Source organism: Anser brachyrhynchus (assembly GCF_964034855.1).
Source record: "Anser brachyrhynchus genome assembly, chromosome: 2".
Classification (NCBI taxonomy): Eukaryota; Metazoa; Chordata; class Aves; order Anseriformes; family Anatidae; genus Anser; species Anser brachyrhynchus.
In genome coordinates this window covers 144,855,042-144,878,010 of record NC_137695.1, presented here as the reverse complement: position 1 = coordinate 144,878,010, position 22,969 = coordinate 144,855,042, and the positions used below count along the sequence as shown (strand labels likewise).

At 35.6% G+C, this 22,969-nt stretch overlaps 1 protein-coding gene across 6 annotated transcripts in view; it reads left to right on the top strand.

The window, feature by feature from the left end:
- The window catches only part of CSMD3 (CUB and Sushi multiple domains 3), a 703,323-nt gene that overhangs the window by 310,855 nt on the left and 369,499 nt on the right, over positions 1-22,969 (top strand). For all 6 annotated transcript variants that reach the window (XM_080578052.1, XM_080578051.1, XM_080578050.1 and 3 more), the window contains one exon: positions 4,127-4,248. In XM_080578052.1, coding sequence (XP_080434178.1) covers positions 4,127-4,248 — 122 coding nt within the window. The remainder of the gene's footprint in view (positions 1-4,126; positions 4,249-22,969) is intronic.

Genomic DNA, 22,969 nt, shown 5'->3' with positions numbered 1-22,969 from the left:
AGTAGTAAATAATGAATTTTGACAGACTTTTAAAATTCTTCAAAAATAAACATCAAATATGTCTATATTAAGGAATCTTCTTATGTCAAAAGAACCTACTCATGATGAATCTGAATGCCTGTGAAACTTCCGTTCTGCATTGTATTTTGGAAACAGGTACCCAATCACCCATACAAGTGACTAGCCTATATTAAGATTGTAAAGTAGGGTTCTCAAAACTCTAAACTGTGACAGATTCAACAAAATCAGGAAAAGGTGTTGTGTTGTTAACTTACCGCTATACATTTTTTAATATGTAATATAACACTCTCAACATATGCAAAAATCTTATAGGATGTTCAAAAAGCTGAAAGTCTTTCTTTTTGAATAAGCCTTTTTGCAGCTGCTCGTCTGAAATGTAATACCAGACAGCTATATTGCTATCAAAGTTGTAGTTCTTACCCGTGTCTACATAAAACAACAACACCACTACAATCTACAGTTCTTATCATTATTTCTATTCAAATTTGTATTTCATAATTTTAAACGTTTGTTTACATTCTAAATGAATGCAGAATCTTTTGGTTGTCATGTATTGCTAACTTGTTCTAAGATTTATTAGGACAGAAGAATAGCACTTAGGTTGTTCACTCATTTTCTCTCTCAAAAAAATCATGTTCATAATATCTGTTATACAGATAATCAGTTTTCTTGCACAACAGATATTGTCCTTTGTCCCATCTTTTAACTGTCATCCATTTCATTTGAAAAAAAGGCAAGTAAAATTGGGATAACCTAAATTCCTCGGTGCCTAATTCCATACAGTCCCTAATGGACAACTATTTGCATGAGATGAAAAAATAACTGTTATAGATCTTGTTACCATTTTAAATAAAGAAGAAGTAACATCTGACATATTTTACTTCAAGTATCCCAACAATATATTGTTTCTAACAGAGGGGGTTGCTAGAGAACGTGGTGTAAAAATTCATCAAAATTAGTCGTTTCCTCTGTTAAGTGCTGACAAATTCCAGAAAAGTGGGTAGGTAACACAATAATTCTTAAGGTGGATGTATGTGATTTTTTTCTTTTTCTACATATTGTTTGTTTTTTAACTTCAGCATTTCAACTTGAAAATAAATTGTGACACTTTCTTCTGGAAGAAAATAAAAACAACATAATTTTGTTGGAAATTATTGATGCACTCACTGAAGAAGAAAGTAACTAATTTGTCATTAGCAATCTTTTCTCACAAATATAAAAATATCATTTCTATGCTCCCATATTTAGACATGTCTGCAGAATTAGAAGTAATTAAGCTCTTAGTACATTTATTTCTTTGCATTTTACAAAACAATTCAGCAGTCTTCAGGAAATCAGTTTCTTACTGTTATTATAGTTTGTTTTCCTTTTAATTAACTTTTTTTTTTTCCATGTTTCTAAAACCTTGTGATTTCAGAAAAACTTCATGTTTATGAAGTTTTATGAAAGTCCCTGCTTATTAAACTTTATGGAGGAAATGTGTATGTATGCTTTACATAATTCAGCTGCCAAACTGCATATAATGTATAATCTTCTTTTAAAAGAGTAACAATATATTTCTCAGGTCATGTTTGCTTCCATTTATCAGCCCTATATTCTCATTTTTGGCATGGGTAAATAACATGAGAGCATTTGGAAATTGTTAATCTGTTTTGCATGTTTACCGGTTGAAAATATAGAGAGCTGAATTAAAGTTGACTCAAACTATTCATCTGACATATTATTTGGTTAGCAGATGGTTAGTAGAATTGTCTATTTCAAGAATAGTTACTTTTGCAACTTTCAGCTTCTCTGTAAGCTTTGCTCATGTTAAATGGACTTACTCATGTGAAGAACTGCATAAATCTTCTCAGTCAGTACTTCCAAAATTCAGTGAGAACAGTTTATTTTTTCATCTACTTTGCTTAAGCCTTGCAGTGCTGCGAGAACCGTCACAGAACCATAATGGCAGTTCACAGATAGGCGACTTATCTTGTGAGCAACTGCGAGAATTCAGAAGGGTGGTCAGGGAATGTTTTGAAACAAAGACATGGGAAGTCTTTAAAATTTTCAAAAAATAAATCAGAGAATTTATGTAGACCAAGTGGACTACAATAGTCCAGGAGTGGTTTTCAAATGATCACTGAAAGCTAAACAAAAAATCATCTTAGTTTTGCAAGTGTACTTACACTACATTTCCATTACATTCATTGCATATATTACATTACATTCCACATACATTACATCTACACATACATCTACATACATTACATTCCACTACATTACAGAGAAGGGTGCTCTGCAGCCCTTCAAAGGCTGCAGTGGTTGATAATGAATCTCATGTGATCAGAGGCAGGTAACTTGGGATGCCTGTTGAAATAAAGACAACCAGTAAAAGGATAAAAGAAGCAATGATGATATTGAACAAGAAAATGCAGTGTTGACATGAAGAGAGGCAGACAAATTACTGGGAAAATAAATCATTTATTTATTTGCTTATTTATTTTTTAATTTGCAAACTATGTGTTATAGACTAGAAAATAAAACATAAGCATATTATAATATGATATAACTATACTAGAGCAGAACATTGGTTTCAGTGCAGTTATACTGATACTTGTCAAAAAACACAGATGTGATTTGTTCATCAGTTGCCTGAAAAATGCAATGAAATCAATCAAATAATCATGTAGACATTAAAACCTTAAAGGGATTATTTATTTATATATCTGTTGTGTTACAGACTATAGTATTGATGATGATCTTGAAAGTCTTTTCTAACATACATAATTTGATGATTCTCTGAGGGGTAAAGGTGGTGCAAATTGTGTGGAAGTAGTGAAGAAACAATGTGCTTGTCACATTTGATTGTCTTTTCTAGTAACCTTAATTTATTTTCTTCCTCTCTGAAGTATTTAAAATTGCGTAGTATATGAAGAAAAAATGTCACAGTAATCAATCACCAGCATTGTTTTCCTGAGAATTTAGGAAGTTTTTAATGTTCTAGGTGTTGGTTGTGAATTTGTATGGTGAAAAAAAAATGGTGCATAAACAATTCACACTGGAGATTCCACATAATTGTTCTATGAATGAGCTCTTTTAACGGGGTCATATTTACCAGGTGATTTTCATATAGCTGCAGAAGTTACCAAGTTACCACCAGAAGTGTAATAACTGTATACTAGCAGAAATGCAGTGAAGGCTAGAACCAGAAATGAGCCAAAATGCTTAAGGAGGTTTTTTTTTTTTTTTTTTTTTTTTTTTTTAAGGAGTGGTTAGCTGTGTGCTTCCATTTTGAATTACATTATTTCTGGTGACTAATGGGGAAAAAGGATAAACTAGTCTGCATCCAGGAAAAAACAACTGTGTATTCAGCAAAGATCGAAGTGTTAAGGAGCCGACAATAAAGGCCTTTCATTGGCTTCAGCAGGCTGAAGTTAGTGCCTAAAAAGTGTTATTCTCCAGCAGAAATGTCCCTGTTTCTGTCCTTCGGGGTATTTGTGATGTTAGATGAAACCTAAAGTAAATAATTATATCAGGTGGGTTGTGGGTTTCTTGTTTTGTTTTGTTTTTATGGTATACTAATGTAAACAACCATACTGACTTTAATTTGTAACTAAATGTTATTTACAATACTTAAAAACAGATAGCACTATTTTGTATAAGACTTTTACATGTTTCCTTTAAAGTTTCTAGGAAAAATGTTGACAGTCATACACAAATAAACAAACAAAAATATACAATGATAAGAGAGTGAGCTTTGTGTTCTACTTCATAAATTCTTGTCTTTCAAGAAGGTAATAGCATAAACTTACTAAATTCTTCTTAACCATTCAAATTAAAGTGTTCTTTTAAAATAAATAGAGCAATTTCTCTTAGTACAGCTTTTCTTTTCACTCCAAGTATGTTAGTTTTTTGAAAGAAAAGCTTGGACACGAGAAAGTATATTTTATTTTGTTAGAATAACTAAACATGAGTCATTCCATTGTCTCGTATTAGGTAGTTCTATTTTTGCTCAGTGGTATTTTAATCCTTTATATCTCAATTAACTTAAATTAGAGCTTGTTTTATGATACTGCTACAAGCATTTCATATTTGAATTAAAAGGTGAACTTTCTTTTTGCAGTTAAGACTTGTGGATCCAATCTTCAGGGTCCTGGCGGCACTTTCACATCACCCAATTTTCCATTCCAGTATGACAGCAATGCTCAATGTGTGTGGGTCATCACAGCTATCAATACTAATAAGGTAAGTTTAACATTCTGGCTTTGCTTTAAAAATAAATGCCACAAAAGCATAAGTAGGCCATGACATTTGTTACTAATATGATTTGTTTCTACAGTTCAGCAGCTGTATGTGGTACATTGCAGAAATTTCTGTGAAATGGCTGGTATTAGATGGGTATGGACAGATGTTAAAACATGTTGTTTTTCCTAAGAGTGTTTTACTTTTTGTATGCCAAGTAGTAGCCATCATGTTTTTATATGGTTCTCGAAATGAATTCCCAGAAGAAATTACCCATGATATGAAACAATATAATGGGTCCACAAACACTGTGTTAGTAGAGCTGCACTGTGTAAAAGTGCTTGCATTGTATTTGGCCTCAGACTATGTGAGAAATCACTGAAATTCATGAATTCACTTTTACTTCTTGAAGGACTATTATAAAGTTGTATAACTTATTTCACTGTCTGAACTGTTTTATTGAAATCTCACACACTTTATACCTACAGTTTATAACAAAGCACTAGGAGTTCTGATAATGCCAGATGAGTCAAATAAAAGCAATAAAGCTAACTTATGATACCAGTTGTCCTTAATTTCAACAGCTAGGCACCTGGCAGCAATGACTGTATTTCTAGGTGTATCACTTCATCTGAACTGAGAGTAATGGACTTGTTTAGAAGTAATACAAAAGAAATTAACTGTATAGTTCAGTAATGTTTTATCAACATCTGTGTTTGCTGCTATCAGGAGTATGTTCTACCTCCTCATTTCTTTTCTGTGTTGCCATCTGCATCACACTCCATGAATTGATCACAGAGGCTTTGAAGGCCTACCCATCCACACTGAATTTATTAATCATGAAGCAGTGAAAACCTGATTCCATTTCAGAAGCCATTTGGCTACATTGTTAGATTTCTCTGTCTACTCCTCTTACAATGTCCTGTGTGGAAGAATCTGTCTCCAGCCACCTTTGTGTTCCACTTTGGAAGAAGAAAAAAGAATATTTAATCAAGTGACTGGAATATTCATAATGAAAAGGGTAGATGTTTTTGGTGGGAGTTTGGTGATATTGAGGGGATTGTTTGTTTGTTTTATACTTGTTCTAAGGACTTTTAATCCAGTTTATCCAATTTATAGATCTTTAAAAATCTGTCAAGAGGTCCTGAAAGATGATGCAGAGAGCAATAGTTGTCTGTCCTCCAGGTGACATTTGCAGTTTCAGAAATGTTTCCAAAGTTCAAAATAATAAAGCTCCATTTCTCTAACCAAAAGAAGCTTCATATTTTTATAAATTTTTATTTTTATTAACCCAAATCCTTAGGGAACAAGATTAAATTGATGCATGTCTAGAATTTCTGAGAGAAAATTCTGTCAAATTTGGCAGTGTATAGGATTTAATATCCTGTTCTTTGAGGAAGCTAAGTGCACTTCCTACAATTTGAACACGTGATCTAAATATTTGGTTTGAAAACCATCATTGAGCTAATGTATAGAATTAAATGAAGACCCTTTGGGACATATTTTTACTTCAAATATATTACTTTCTTAAATCCAGCAAGAGCATGCCTACATAAAAAAGTCATGTGAGAATGACTTTAAGCTCACAATTAGTATGTACCATCTGGCAAATCTCAAGTGGCTCCAGAGTTAAGATATTAATGACTTGAAGAGGTTTAAGAATTACACTTTTGGACAGAAGTATTTATGTCTTGATACTGCCATCCTTCATCTTCCTCACCAATTCATAACATGATGATGCAGTGTTATCTTCAAAACTCCAGAACTTTGTTGCGATCAAAAGTATTTTTCACTGGAGCATTCAAAAGCATTATTCATCAGTATTGTTTCCTTACACATTTCCACTTTTTGTTTTAAGGAATTTTGGATTTAAAGCTGAGTGCAGGAAAGTAAGAAGTGAGCACGTTTTGTCTCTGGTTGTTATGGAATCCTAGAATTATTGAATGGTTTGAATTGGAAGGGACCCTTAAAGATCATCTAAGTCCAACCCTCCTGCCATGGGCAGAGACATTTTTCACCAGATCAGGTTGCCTAAAGCCCCATCCAGCCTGGCCTTGAACACTTCAGAGAGGGGGCATCCACAACTCCTCTGGGCAACCTGTTCCAGTGTTTCACTGCCCTCAAGTGGTGAAGTAAGCATGGTTCACAGAGTCACAGAATAAATGAGGTTAGAAGGGACCTTTGGAGGTCATCTTTTCCACCCGCCCTGCTCAAGCAGAGACATGTAAGAGCTGGTTGTCTAGGACCATGTCCAGATGGGCTTCAAATATCTCCAAGAAGTGAAACTCCATAGCCTCCTTGGGCAACCTGTTCCAGTGCTTATGTCACTTTCACAATGAAAAAGAGTTTTCCTCAGTTCATACAGAACCTCCCATGTTTGTGTTTCAGTTTGTTCTATTTCTTCTTATCCTGTCACTGAACACCACTGAAAAAGAGTTTGGCTCCATCTTTGATACATCCTCCCTTCAGATATTTATATGCGTTAAGATCCCACTGAGCCTTCTTCCGGCAAACTAGACCCAGCTCTCTCAGCATTTCCTGAGATGCTGCAGTGCTTTAATCGTCTTAGTATTCCCTTTGCAGGACTCTCTACGGTAGCTCTATATCTATGGAGGTGCCTGTTAGGCTTGTCTTTCTCTCAAAACTCTTAACAGATCAAATGCTTTGCTTTGGAAGCAGATCAGGTTACTCAAGCAGGATCTGCCTTTCATAAACCCATGCTGACTGGGTCTGATCACTTGGTTTTCCTGTAGGTGCTGTGCAATGGCAGTCAAGATGATCTGCTCCATGACTTTCCCTGGTACTGAGGTCAGATGGACAGGCCTTTAATTCTATGGTTCTTTCTTCTTGCCCTTCTTGTAGATAGGTGTGACAGTCACTAATCTCCAGTCAACTAAGACATCCCCTGATCATCAGGACTGCTGATAAATTGTTGAAAGTAATTTGGCAATCACTTCTGCCAGCTCCTTTAGTACCCTTGGATGAATCCCATCTGGCCCTGTAGATTTGTATGTGTTCAAGGAGTGTAGTAGGTTGCTAACCATTTCCTCTTGGATTATAATGGCTTTATTCTGCTCCCTGTCTCTGTCTTCCAGCTCAGCAGGATAGGTACCCTGAGAAGGATTAGTCTTACTAATAAAGACTGACATAAAGAACACATTAAGTTACTCCCCTTTTGCTCATCTGCTGTCTTTTTCTCTCTCTCTCTTCTCCCCCCCTCCCCCCAGCCCCACCCCCCCATCCAATAAAGGATGGAGATTCTCCTTAGCCCTCCTTTTGTTGTTTATACATTTACAAAAACTTTTTAAATCGTCTTTTACTGCCATAGTCAAGTTAAATTCTATCTGGGCTTGGGCGCTTCTAGTTTCGTCCCCGCATAACCTCGCAACATGTTTGCAGTCCTCCAGAGTTGCTGGCTCCTTCTTCCAAAGGTCATAAACTCTTTTTTTCTTCCTGAGTTCCAGAAGAAGCTCTGTTCAGCCATGCTGGTCTTTTTTTTTGCTTGTCTTGTTTTTCGGCACCTAGGGGCAGCCTGCTCTTATGCCTTCAAGATTTCTTTATTGAAGAATGTCCAGCCTCCCTTCACTCCTTCACCCTTCAGAACTGCCTCCCAAGGGACTCTCTCAACCAGTTCCCTAAATAGGCCAAAATCTGCCCTCTGAAAATCTAAAGTAGCAGTTCTGGTAACCACCCTTCTTGCTTCTGCAAGGATTGAGAATTCTGTCATCTCATTATCACCTATGCCCAAGACAGCCTCCAACCATCACCCATGAGACCTTCCCTGTTAAAAAACAATGGGTCAAGTGGTGCACCTTCCCTCGTCAGTTCCCTCACCACCTTTGTATATCCAATTAGTTTACATTTTCACTAAATTGATCTTCTTCTACTGAAAGTCTTCCTTTCTCCACACTTTCCGTCTGATCTCAGGGTTCTGTAATTCCTGAATTCAGTGAGACAGAAGTGCAAAAAGCATCCAGTATATCAGTCTTTTCCATGTCCTTTGTCACCATGTGACCTGCTCCATTAGTGGAGAGCCCTTAGCTCCCTTCATTTTCTTTTTATTGCTGACATGCATATAGAACCTCTTGTTCCACTCATGTCCCTTGCTAGAGAAAACAAAGAAAGGATGCCTCCCCTCTGAAGCTCTTAAATGTAAATATATTCTCATTACATATTTTTAAACAAAACTTTTTTTGTGTCTTGTTTTTTTTTTTTTTTAATGTTACTATACCTTTTACTGTCTGGTTAGAAAGAGTATCTTGGCTTTAAAACTGTATGTGAATGTATACAAAAGTGTAGCATGCTAGTAGCAGACCTATTTGCTATGAGCTGTCCAACATGATTAATTGAAACTGGAGGTCATATGTATGTATGTATGTATGTATGGGAAATGTATGGCAAAATACAGCACAATGGATTATTTTGTTTGATGTGAAAATCTGTTCTACGTATTTAATTATTATTATTATTGCTTGTAAAAATTGGCAAATATTAAAATGAGATAAACTGTCTTGACAACATATAAGGAACAATGCACTGCATGCCACAATGTGGTCAAATCATCATTAAAAAAAATGTATATAAAATGTGACAAGAGCATCAAACAGAATATTTTAAAAATATTTTTCTCAATTTTTTATATTAGTCTATGGGTATCTACCTATTTGTGTATGTTTTACTTAAATGTTTATGAGTTTTGTCATTAAGTCTTGATAAATATTGCATTCTTTCCTTAATTTTGAATATATGTAGTTGTCAGTCTATCTAAAAATATATACCTCACGTAGGGAATGCAATGTCAAATAGAGACCTCCTTATAAATCTTTCATTATTAGTCTCAAAAAATGGATCTAAAATGCCAAAGCTAGGGTTACAGAGATTTGCCTGAAAGAACATTCAACATGTGCCTCTCTGTGGTACATTAAATACAGAACAGAATTGAAAATTTGATGCTTTGGCCTGAACGGTGATTCTCATATTGTTAATCCCTTGAGTCCATAGGAAATATACCTGCACAGAAACGAGAATAAGGTTTTCTCAGTTTGGATTCAACCTCATTACATCTCTCACATCTAGTTAGGGAAATGATACTTGGATATCTCATGGGATGTTGTACAAACTCATCATGTAGTTTCATCATTCATTTTGAACTCTTAACGACAGACATGGAGAAGGCTGAGGTACTCAACAACTTCTTTGACTCAGTCTTCACTGCCAGTCAGGCTTCCCAAGTCTTTCATTTCCCTAAACCTGTAGATGGAGGCTGGGGGAGCAAAGTCCCACCTAGTGTAAGCAATGACCAGGTTCGAGACCACCTGATGAATCTAAACAAATACAAATCTATAGGGCCTGATGACATGCATCCCAGGGTCCTGAGGGAATTGGCTGATGTAGTTTCCAGGCCTCTCTCCATCACATGTGAAAAGTTGTGGCAGTCAGGTGAAGTCCCTGGTAACTGGAAAAAGGAAAGAACACTTCTATTTTGTCCTGGTTTCATCTAGGTTAGAGTTATAGTTCTTATCAAGAAATAGCTGGAAATATTGTTTATAATTTTCTGTGGTATCACATTTCATTTAGTCTGTCTCAGATATGAACTGTATGCACAGAAAGCAGTTTACAGGCTGAATTTTACAGTTACTTACATCTTGCTCCAGGGCTGTCTTTCTCTCAGGTCCTGTTTGGCCCTGTTCTCCATGTGACTCGTAACAAAGTTTTGTTTTATTCATGGACTAACAGCCTTTGTTAAAGGGAAATAGCAGTTTGCAACCTCCGAAGAGAGAAGCATAGATCAGACTTGTTTATTTAGAGCTTTGTATGGGAAAACTATAGGTAGAAGAATCTAAAGATTTGAAGAAAGTGTCTTTAAAATTTCATGCAGTAAATAACTATAGCACCTCATTTTACAAAAGAAAATGCTGGGTGGATTGAGCTCATGCAAAGGCTTTTTTGTTTAGTTCCTTTTTTTTTTTCTTTTTTTCTTTTTTTCCCTGAACTTACAGAATAGAATCATGGAAAAAGTTTCATTTTGTTAGGAGCATTGCAAGATTTTCTGTATTGTGCTGTCTGGTGACACAGCCTTAGTTCCTATGTTTCTTTGGTTCTGTAAATCAAAGTATCAACTCTTGCTTCTAGTGAGACAAATTCACAGCTGTGAATTGTTATCACAGCTTAAGCATGCTAAAACCAGCTTTGGCCAAGAGAAAACCAAATAATGCAGAGAAGCTTCTTGTCAGGTCAGTACAAATCCTGAAGGCTTTTACTAGTAATGGAAAAAATCATACTTGCTGGGCTGCAGTAAAACCTAGTTCATGCTGTTTAGCTTAAGTAGCATATGGGATGAGAAAGTGTCAGTTTTGATTCTTGATTTTGTTCTTCATAAGGATGCGCTATAAAATGCTTAGTCTAGATTTAATAACAGGCTAAAACTTAAGTGAGATCAGAACTAGTGCTAAAGTTAACCAGACTTCAAATCTTACAAATTATACTTGTTGATTTTTTTGTAATCCACGGTGATAGAAATGCTGTGGAAAGCATCGGTGCTAGAATGACAGCCTTTCTGACAGATCTCAGACGTATTCACACCACATAAAATTCACCACAAGGAAGCAGAAAAATAAGCAAAAGAGATTCTTTAAAAACAGATCAAGCAGTTTTCCAAAAATTTTAAGGATAAATTAAACATACAACATCACTCTTAAATTTGATGGATTAGAAAAATAGGTTCTTCTGTTAATTGTACTTGACAGGAATTTATATAAAAAGAAATTTGACATGATCATATCCTATGTTACTGTTCATTTGTCACCATCATATTTTATATTTTATATTCAGTGTATTTAATGCGTAAAAGTATTCTTACTATCTGAATAAATAGGTAAATGTATCCTGAATGTTTCAACAGTTTGCCAGTGCTCACCTTCTTTTATCTATTCCATGTCAAAATAATTTTGAAATCAATAATGATTTGCTTCTGAGAGTTGGGAGTTGGTTGTTCATTTTTTGTTTCTCTTATATATATATATATGTATATTTGCTAGGTCTTTCTGTGGCTGTCAAATATTTTATATTCCATTCTTTCCCTACTCCTTCCTTATGTCACGATGTTGCTGTTTCCCTCCTGTAAAAATTTCATCTTTGCATTTCTGTTTGTGTGCTTTTTAGGCAAAGCCAAAATATGCGAAATAAACTCAGCAAAAAAGCTGAATGTTTACATTTAATTTACCACAGCTGTGTTATCTCATTAACTATTGTCAATGGAACATTTCCTAAGCTTCTCATCAAGCTTAAACCCAGTTGCCATGCATATTTATTCATGTTGACAGTATAAATCTCAGGCAGGCTGGGTAGTTTACCATGAAATCAAACACTCATTTCATGATGTCTCTTTTAGTCAGACCTGTTTGAACAAACAACACGATAGCTCTTTTTAAAATCAAATGTCTCAAACTTGGCTTTTCCTAAGCCTGTTGTCAAGATATACTGCAGGTGTTTCAGTCAATGAAATGATCAGAAAATATGATAATATTTAACCTCACTCTTAACTATATATTTTAACCATAATCCAGTTTTTCTTCCATGTTATTTGTGGATAAAGAAAATCTGGTGCTGTATTTGTCAAAAGAAGATAATTTATTATATATGGAACTAGGAGATGTAAAATACTTCACTCCTGTTCATAAGCTATTGAATTGTTTTTTAGTTTTATTGCTGCTATTCTTCCATATCATTCAAAATCATTTGCTGTTTAATGTCTTTATCAATGACTTAATGAAATTGAGTGAACTCTCAGCAAATTTGCAGATGACACGAAGCTGAGTGGTGCAGCTGATGCAACAGAAGAAAGCCATGCCATCCAAAGTGATCTGGACAAGCTTGAGAAGTGTGCCCACATAAACCTAATGAGGTTCAACAAGTCCAAGTGCAAAGTGCCGCACCTGGGCTGGGGAGATCCCAGACATGGGTACAGACAGGGAGAAAAACGCAATGAGAGCAGCTCCCCAGAGAAGGACCTTGGGGTTTTGGTATGAGCCAGCATGTGTGTACTTGCAGCCCAGAAGGCTAACTACAGGCTGGGCTGCATCAACAGAGGAGTGGCCAGCAGGTTGTGGAAAGGGGACCTCTATTCTGCCTTTGTGAGGTCCCACTTGCAGTGCTGCTTCCAGGCCTGGAGCACCCAGAAGGATGTCAGTCGATTAGAGAGAGTCCAGGGGAGGGCTGCCATGAAGATGATCAAAGGACTGGAGCACCTCTCCTATGAAAAAAAGACTAAGAGAGCTGGGGTTGTTCACCCTGGAGAAGAGAAGGCTCCTGGAAGACTTCATTTTGTACTTTCAGTACTTAAAGGGGCTTATAAAGAAGATGGAGAGTGACTTTTTACATGGGCATGTAGTGATAGGACAAGGGGGGATGGTTTTAAACTAAAACAGGGGAGATCAAGATTAGTTATTAAGAGGAAATACTTTACTCACAGTGTGGTATAGCACTGGAACAGGTTGCCCAGAGAAGTTGTGGATGCCCCATCAGTGGAGTTGTTCAAGGCTATGTTGGATGGGGCCCTGAGCAACCTCATCTATTGGGTGGCATCTCTGCCCATGGCAGTGGGGTTGGAACTGGATGATTGTTAAGGTCCCTTCCAACCCAAGCCATTCTGTTTCTATGATTTTGATCCAGTTAAAAATGACAGTAATATACATAAAGCAGTTTAATATATATATATATAATATATATTATAATATATTATATATATTATATATATATATATATTAGAAACACATTTGGAGAGAAAGGAGATTGTCTTATTGGCATAAAAGCATAAAAAATAATCCAATATTTCTGAGACAGGAGTTTAGCAGATTTGGCAGTGTGGGAATGGAATCAATTGATGAAAGAGGAGTTGGAGTCAGGAGGTATATGGATGTGCTGTGGTTTAAGCACTGGAGAGAAATTGTGAAATAAATAGTCAGATTTGGAGGGGGAAAAAAAAAGATAATGTAATCACAAACGGATTAATGACTTGTCCTCCAATCCTTCAATTTTACTATGTCTCTGTTTTCATTATGAGAAGAAGACAGATGCATTTCCTTAGTTACTGTAGATGTTATCTAACTAAATTTTTTTTTTTTCTTCCTGCAATTTCTGTGAGTGTATGAGCCCTGTTGTCCTGGTTTCAGCTGAGGTAGTTAATGTTCTTCCTAGTAGCTGGTATGGTACTTACTGTGGTTTATGGTACTTACTTGGGTTTAAGATGAGAGTAATAATGATAACACACTGATGATTTAGCTGTTGCAGAGCTGTGCTTACTCAAAGTCAAGGACATTTCAGCTTTCACACACTGTCCTGCCAGTGAAAATGCTGGAGGTGCACAAGGAGCTGGGAGGGGACACAGCCAGGACAGCTGACCCAGGCTGGCCAAAGGGACATTCCATACTATATGACAGTATACTGAACAATGAAACTTGGAGGAGTTGGCCAGGGGTGGGGTCTGCCACTGCTTGGGGACTGGCTGGGCATTGGTCAGTGGGTGGTGAACAATTGCATTGTCCATCACTTGTTTTGTGTATTCTTTTATCATTATTATTATTTTCCATTTATTTTCTGTCCTATTAAAATGTCTTTATCTCTAAACAAAAATTTAACCTTTTTTTAATCATTAATATTATTATTATTAATATTATTATTTTTTTATTCTCTCCTCCATCCCACTTTGGGAGAGTGAGCGAATGCTTGTGTGGTGCTGGTAGCACCTCTTTCACATTGTGAAAATATGTTCTCCCCATAGGGGATAGATGAGAGATCACACCTATTGCAATAACTGGAACAGGAATAACTGCTTCTCTTTTGGCCAACAGCAATTTTAAGGTCTAGCCATAACTAGAGTTTAAAGAATTAACACTGCCTTTATTTAAATCTTTAGGTAGAATTAAAGGCTGAACCTGAATTTTAGTTCAGTTTAGTTCTATAGGTTCCTAAAAGTGGTCCGAGTTATTTCTACTGTACACTCTGAATACAAACATAGCTAGAACTTTTTAAAAGACATCAATGTCTATGGCCCAGATAATTCTTTAGAAAGTTTCTAATTCATGCACTACAAACAATTGGTATGTTTAGTCTATTTTGTTTGATGACTTTCTGGCACAAAGACTTGTACCTTTCCTCCACACTTGAATTCACTTGGTTGCTCTTGTGAGTGATCTTTATATTGTAAAGTGTTCTGCTCTGTATACACCTTTTGCTGATATCTTATGGGAAAATTGAGCTACCCATAGTTTGATAGGCCTATTTATTTTCTATGAAGTGGCTTCTGTAAAGGCTCACGGCACCATTCACATTGTGAACTGAAGGGGATGCTTGAAGGGGAGCCACATCCACTGAGACACTAATATCACTCCTGCGTTTTCCCCTTGAGAATGTTTAGCACGTGCTGTAGGTTAGGCTGGCATCAGTCACTGACTTCGCTGTTTTGTTTTGGATCAGACTGCTTACTCTCAGAGGGATGATAAAGGGCGGATTTTATGCTGCTTACAAGGATGTTGATTTTAACAAACTACTGAATGAGAGAACAGGAGGGACAAGTTAATTAGAAGCATTCAGCCCCTTCTTATCACAGTATCACAGTATCACAGATTTCTAGGTTGGAAGAGACCTCAAGATCATCGAGTCCAACCTCCGACCTAACACTAAGTACTCCACTAAACCATATCGCTAAGCTCTACATCTAAACGTCTTTTAAAGACCTCCAGGGATGGTGACTCCACCACCTCCCTGGGCAGCCCATTCCAATGCTTAATAACCCTTTCGGTAAAGAAGTACTTCCTAACATCCAACCTAAAACTCCCCTGTCGCAACTTTCGCCCATTCCCCCTCGTCCTGTCACCAGGCACGTAGGAGAACAGACCAACCTCCACCTCTTTACAGCCTCCTTTAAGGTAACTGTAGAGAGCAATAAGGTCGCCCCTGAGCCTCCTCTTCTCCAGGCTGAACAAGCCCAGCTCCCTCAGCCGCTCCTCGTAAGACTTGTTCTCCAGACCCCTCACCAGCTTGGTCGCCCTTCTCTGGACTCGCTCTAGCACGTCCATGTCCTTCCTGTAGCGAGGATTGCAGTACTCTTACAGAACAATTATTTTTATTTTATTTTTCAACTCTGACATTGAACTTAGTTTTATGACGGAAGGATGTTCATGAATTCTTTTTATTGTTGCTTTATCTAAATATATATATATATATAATATATATATATATATTTAGCTGCTTGTGCCTATTACCATAATCTATAATGGTCTTCTCTAATTATACTTTTCAGGCTACCTGGGCCATCCCTGTCTCCCTTTCTTGTGTTGAAATCATTGGCTCCAAATATAATGTCTTGGCTTTTGTAAACTTCAAATTCTTAGCCTTTTGATCTCCGGCATATATTTTTTTTCTTTGTTGTATAGTAATGTTTAGAGATATTTCAGAACTGTTTTCTCCTTTTAGTTTACAGCTGACCTCGTTACTATTCTGATCTTGTCCTCTTAAGAAAACAATCGTTATCTTAGGTTAGCTGTGTCCAACTTGGGATGCACATTTCTTTTTAAGAATATAGACATGTTTCTGTACCTCATAAGTAACAAGCAATTTTATTTTTACTTACCTTTCTCTAAAATCTACAGTTTCTTTCATTTCTTTGTTATGCTAAAGTATCAAATGCTACCCGGATAGGGAGTCATATTCAGCTAGATGCAATATGAAATAATTAACACATCATTCTACATACAATCATCCTCATCTTTTTCACAACTGCAGTGAAGAAGATATGGATGGATGATTTTATGGGAGAGAAAGACTTTGTGCATATCAATGTCATCTAACTTGTCAACAAAAGGTTAAGTGCCATAGCTGGTAGACCTTTTATTTTAGACTCTCTCTAAAGTTAATGAAGAGATATTAGTTTCACTGGAGACATGAATTGTAACATACTGATTAATTACGTATCCTAAGAGAAATTGTCCAAAATAAGCAAGATGAATTCCTCTCCAAATAGCTTATCTGTGCAAAAGCACTATCTGTGAAGGTAGTGAAAGTGATCGTTTTTTTATTAGACACCTAATTTTAGTTGATTACATTTTGGTAGTATTAATGTTAAATAAAACTAAACCTCATTTTTATAATAAATGATACATTTCCTACTGAAATTATTCTTCCATAATGAAAGATACAATAACATGGTTATATTGTTGATGGACCTATGATTCTATGGAAAATTATGGAGGTAAAGTGATCAATCAGATGGCATAATTTCATTACCTCATACCATCTGATATAAATGTACATCATTTACTAAATGAGAAGTAGTCTGACATCCTCAGCACAAAAGCAATTAACCACACTGAGGGCATTTAAGGACATACAGATACAAACAACATGTATTTTCATCTCCTTGTTTGGTTTCACTTTTTCCAGTGAAGAAGGTAAACAGAGAATTTGTTTTGACTGTTGAGCAAAGGATGGGCATCAATCTATAGTTTTGTTCGTTTGGTTGATGCTGTTATTCTAGAGTAACAGTGGAAAGTGATGAAAGTAAGTATCTTGCACATGTTTGACTGGGGTGGAGTTCTTGCTGTTGCTAGTATATTTTGATCATACCTTTTTTGTTCGTTTGTTTTTGAAAGATAATACTTGCAGAAATTGATTTCTTTATGGATCAACGTTAAATGTTTTGGCACTAGAAAAACAGCTGGAATTTCCAAATCTAACTTCTCTTACCGTCTTCTAGGTACAAATTTGATTCCCATACCAGCCTAAATTTAGTTACTAGTCATTTCCTCCAGGGTCCAGATCAAAAAATGTATCTATCTTATTTTCTAGTGGCTCAATAAAGCAAGTGGATATAACTTATTTTTACTTAAACACACTAGTAATTTTTTAGAGGTATAATTAAATAGTATTTGCAAAGGTTAAGATGTTTAAAGTGAGAAAATATGGCAATATCCAATCTGAAAGATTTGCTTAGAGGAAAAATTTATATATATATTCTATTTTATAATATTAAAGTTCTATAATACTTTATGTGATAGGGAACACATTAAATGCACTGACTTAAGTTTAAACCAAAGTGTCTGCTTAATGATTTGTTTGCCATCCTTTATTTCCCTTTGTGGGTGCTATATTGATAGCTGAATTAAGGTGTGTAATTCATTACTATTATTTTCTTCGCTGAAGACCTTATTTACAAGATTATTTCTGTTTTGTAGAATTCTTCTTTGTTTGGGACTACATTAAATGTTGAGGCTGTATTCCTCTGGTTAATCAGTCCCTGAAACACTGTTGTGAATGTGCACAGGCACAATAGAAGTTATAGTTTTGTGCAAACAGAAAAACTATACAATTAAAAAATGAAAATATAGTCTTTTCATGCTGTTGTTTTAATGTACTATTCTTCCCTTGTAAGACTTTCTAATAGTATTTGGTCTCAAATGAGAAAGGACTACACATTTGTTTTCAAAGATTGTAGCTCCAAAGCAAATGTAACTAAAGGATTTTTATAAATAACTGATTGCAGGATTAGCCTCTATGGAAAATTAAATTAATTAAATTTATCATTAATATTGGAGTTAAAACCGAAAACCAAGAAACCAAACCAACTCAAAACAAAATGTCTTTTTAAAGAACCATAAGAAAGAAATGACATTATGTATCATTCAGCAAGCAGAACTCATCTGCTGTCTGGAGGGTTGAAATTCCTGGCAACCGCTAACATAAAATATTCCAGGATAAACCTATCTGGTCTCCATCAGCCTGCCCAAAAGAGTTCTGGTATCTGCCAATTTTGTGTTTCTTTTGGCTTCTTCATTGCATCTCAGATGGTACTACATTAATATATTTATGCAAGTTAATTCCATTTTCGTTGTCCACAGTATAGATACACATTCAAAAATGCCTAGTCTCACTTTATAATCAAGAAAGAGAAATAGGTACTTCTAGACTATGCTCAATCTAGTGTGTGTTACCTGCCTCCTGGAGAAATAGATTACACTCTACACATATTTTCACTGGTTATGAATAAACCTAGACCAAATACTGATGTTTGCACTGTAGATGCCTGCAGTTGAGTCCTATTGCTAACAAATTGACTCAGCAATGTGGTAGGATGAGCTAGTGAGTATTTGTCTTCTGGAAGGAGTAACCTTTTCCTGTAATGTTTTATAAATCTCCAAATTTTCTGTCTCCTTTTTTCCTCCTTTTCTCTTCCCCTCTGATGCTAAAAATAAATAAATAAATAAATAAAAGGACAGAAATGCTTAATATTTAGACTTTCATTTTGGGTTATGTTTTGCTCATGTAGTAGGTAGCTACCGAAGAGCAAATTAAATTATTGTTATGCTACACAGCTGCTAGCAGCTCCTGGATCTTTTGAATCATTCAATTATGTGCAGTATGCAGCAAAATTGTGTGTAATTATATTGTATTCTTGGCAGGATATTTTATTTCAAATTCATTTCTCAATATTGTCTTAAGATACAGCTTATTTAAGCTATATCTTAGCTTAATTTTTAAGTACTCTTCTGAGGAGAGAGATTTGTACCATTTTTAGAAATATCTTCATACTTATTTTACTGGTAAAAATGACAGATTTTATGGAGTGAAAATATTACTACATATCCAAAAATATTTTTAGAGTTACATTTGCATTGGAAGCTTTAGGATAACAGATGCACATATGGAAATACATACAACTTTAAATCTTTACACTTCCCCTTCAGAAGCAGTTCTGATGCACATAGACTTCTGTTACACACCATTTTGCTTCATATGTTTTAAAATTTAAAAACATTTATATATATATATATATATTCCATCTGAAATACTGCTTTTCTTGAAAAATCTTTGAGGAGCTAGTTCCATTAGGAACTAGACAATATCGAACAATTGTCTGGAAAGATTGCTGTCTGGAACACATCCATGTAAGCATGTTCTCCTTCAGAAGAACTATGGGAAGGTCTAAATTTAGACATTAACTTTCAAGAAAAGTCTTCTGATGTGTTACTTCTGAGTCTGAGTAGCAAACTAGTTTTTGCCCAACAAGTGGGTTCCAAAGGATGTTGTATTCCAAGGCAAAAAATGTGATAGGTCTACTGAAGTTTTTTAGACATTAGATCTGTGCTCACATTTTTCCTTTGGAAGAGTGCTTACAAAATTATTGGAGAATAAAGTTTAACATCATAATTTTCAGATAGTTTTTTTTTTCTGTATATTTTTGATAGTTATCATTAGTATTACCATCTTTTTGTTATTTGTTTTTGGGTTTATAAATTTAATTCAACAATTAATGCCAGTTGGGGTCAGGTTTGGACTCTTTTCCCAAGCAACAAATGATACGCTAAGAAGAAATGGCATCAAATTGTGCCAGGGGTGATTTAGGTTGGATATTAGGAAAAATTTCTTCACTGAAAGGTTTGTGAGACATTGGAACAGGGTGCCCAGAGAAGTAGTTGAGTCACCATCCCTGGAGGTATTCAAAAGACATGTGGATGTAGTGCTTAAGGACATGGTTTAGTGATTGACTTGGCAGTGCTAGGTTAACAGTTGGACTTGATGATCTTGAAGGTCTTTTCAAACCGAAATGATTCTGTGAATCTATGAATTATAAATTGTTTATTGCTTCTGGGTTTATAAACAGCAAAAGCAGTCCAGCATGGAGAAAGAATATTACCTTCCATTTAGCTACTTTTCTCTTTATTTTAGCGAATAAGGAGTGCATAGCGCAGTATATCATTTTTATATAAATTTGTTGGTTTTATATATTTGGAGGAACGTAAAATAATTCATTTTTTCCTTGGTAGTAGTCTGTAGAAACATTTTTAATAATATCCTGGAATAAACTAATCTGAAATAAAATTCAAAATATAATTAGTCTGTATCAGGATAGTGTGGTGCTTTTCAATGGATAACTAAGCTCCACTGCGCCACTCTCTCAACTCCCCTTCCTCAACAGAATGGGAGAAAATACGATGAAAGGAAAGCTCACAGGTTGAGATAAGGACGGGGAGTTCACCTCCCAGTTACTGTCATGAACAAAACAGACTCAGCGTAAGGGAGATTAATGTAATTCATGTATACATATAATTCAATATCACTCATTGATAACAGACTAGAGCAGTGAGAACAAAAAGCAAACTCTAAACACCTTCCCCCTGCATCCATGCACTTCCACCTCCTCCCTGAGTGGCACAGAACTGTGAATGGGTGTTATAGTCTGCCGATAATGCTTCATCTCTTTGTGGCCGTTCTCTTCCCCTGCTCCAGTGTCTAGACTTCCCAGAGACAGTAGTTACTCAAGAACTGCTCCCACATGGCTCCGTACCATGGGGTCCATCCCCCAGGAGCAAACTATTCCAGCATGGGTCCCCCACAGGTGGCAGCTCCCCCCAGATCCCCTGCTCCTGTGTGGGCTCCTCTCCACAGGCTGCAGCTCCGGCCCGGGGCCTGCTCCTGCAGGGGCCTGCAACGTTTTTCAGCCCATATCTCATTTCCATTAATACTGATTCCACATTGCTCTGGAAAATTGGAAAAAAATACTTTACTTGAATATATATATAAAGAACACCAGTCCCTGTGCCTCTGATTGCTGTGTATGTAGTACCTAGATCAAAGGCACAGTTTAGTAATGCTGATCTTGTTTAAAAATATGGAGAATATAGTAATAAATCAGCACAGTTTTTTTCTGAAGTATTTATTTATCCTCATAAATAATAGCAGACTAAAATCTAGAATTACCTTGTATTGCTCTCATGTTAAATTAATTCAAGGATGCCACCTAACTTCGGTCTGCCATTTACAGATCTATCACCTTTTCAGGTGCGTTTACTACAAAGATTTATGTTATTCAGTTATCTTACCTAAACCTCAGTTTTTATTTTGAAAGGATTCACCATCCTCAACTCTATATGCTATCATCAAAATACCTGATCAGTATTCTAAAGGGAATAATCAGTACAAAGCCAGCTCTAATCATCTTGGGGTCTGATCAAACTAAATCATACATTGTAAAACAAGGACTCTAAGGGTATATCTTATTGCTCAGAGTATTTATTTTCTTGCCATTCACTTGCAAAGATTTCAAGTACATTTTATATTGTATATTGTGTACTTGGCATGTCAAAAAGAAACAGCACAGCATGAAATCCCAGAAATGCATGTATGGCTCTATACAGGTACACTTTTCAAATTTGTACCTTTCCTGTTATGGCAGTTTTAGGTGAGTTACAAATAGAGTGGGTTACAAATCTTCTAATAAAACAGGCTCTTCTGAAAGAATTTAATGCAAGAAAAGCAAGAAATAAACTTTTTTTTTTTCCTGTATATCCATTTTGAGTGAAAATAAAAGCATTCTTTATCTCAGAAAAGAGTGTCAGATGGCAAAAGAATGAGAGATTACATCAGAACAGCCAATAATCTAGTAAGTAAATAACTCAGGGATTCACCGGAGACATGTAGACTCAAGCTGAAGCCTGTGATTTGGAAAAAAACAAACAAACAAACAAACAAAAAAAGCCACAGTTATTTTTTCATATTCCATCATAATCCCTTACCAGCTAGACAATTTTCATGGAGTTTCTCTTACTTCTTTATTTCTGAGCAACATTATTAAATAATGGGAGAAATCATACTTTTTTCCAGTGAAATAAAATATTTTGAACTGTAATGTCATCTCTAAAGAAATATATTTGTTTCAGCCCTAAGTAAACCCATGAAACTCTTGCAAAGGAACATCTTATATTTTTCCTCATCCTCAGTCCTCTCCTTTCCAGTGAAATATGCCAAGTATTAAGTATTGTTAATTCTTCTAATGAAAAGCTATTTTAGCATTCTGACACTTAAAGTCAAGTAATTCAGTTACAGAAAGACAGAGGCTTTCCATAAATGTGGCCGTATCCAATGAATATGAATTATCTGTTAGGATATTAAATTTTTAAAAATCAGTTACTGTTTACTGTTGCATTTACCTAGAAATACATGATAGTGAGATTAGGTCTTTTTATCTTTAGTGGAACACAGGATGAGGATTTAGCTGGATGAACCAATTATACATTTTTTTTCTTTGTATCTTAGATTTCTTGTTCCCTTACGGCATAGGGAACTCATATAGCATGTCTTGATATTGATAGGCAAATCTATTTGACTATTAATAAGCAAAATATATATGTTCAAAGTGATTTCAATACTAACATTATTTGTCCCAAAACTCCCATGTTGTGGTTTAGCTTTTGTCCTCTTCTGATGTAACAGTACATATAATTGAACATAATTTAAAGATGGGCTAGAAATGAAGACTTTTTTTTTTTTTTAAATAAAAAAATAAATGAGATATGTATCGACCTTAAATCTAGTTATGGATTTCAGTTTAAATTCTTATGGCAAACTTTAAATTCTTAGAAAAATACAAGCTATCCAGAATATTGTTTTTATGCTAGGAAGATTTTGTCTACTTTACTCAATCAGAATAAAGCAGCTAAGTGTCTACTCAATTTCCTTTTCCCCTCCATCTGGTGCTTAACTATCTGTAGCTGACTATATTTCATGGGGTATAACACACATGCATACACATAAACATGCATGTTTGCATATGTGAATACATTGAGTAAACTGTGTACACTTCCTCACTGTACATATACTCCTATTTACACATGTAAGGAAAAGAATTCCTCCTTCCTTTGGAACGTTACATTCCTTGCAACATACATCAGTT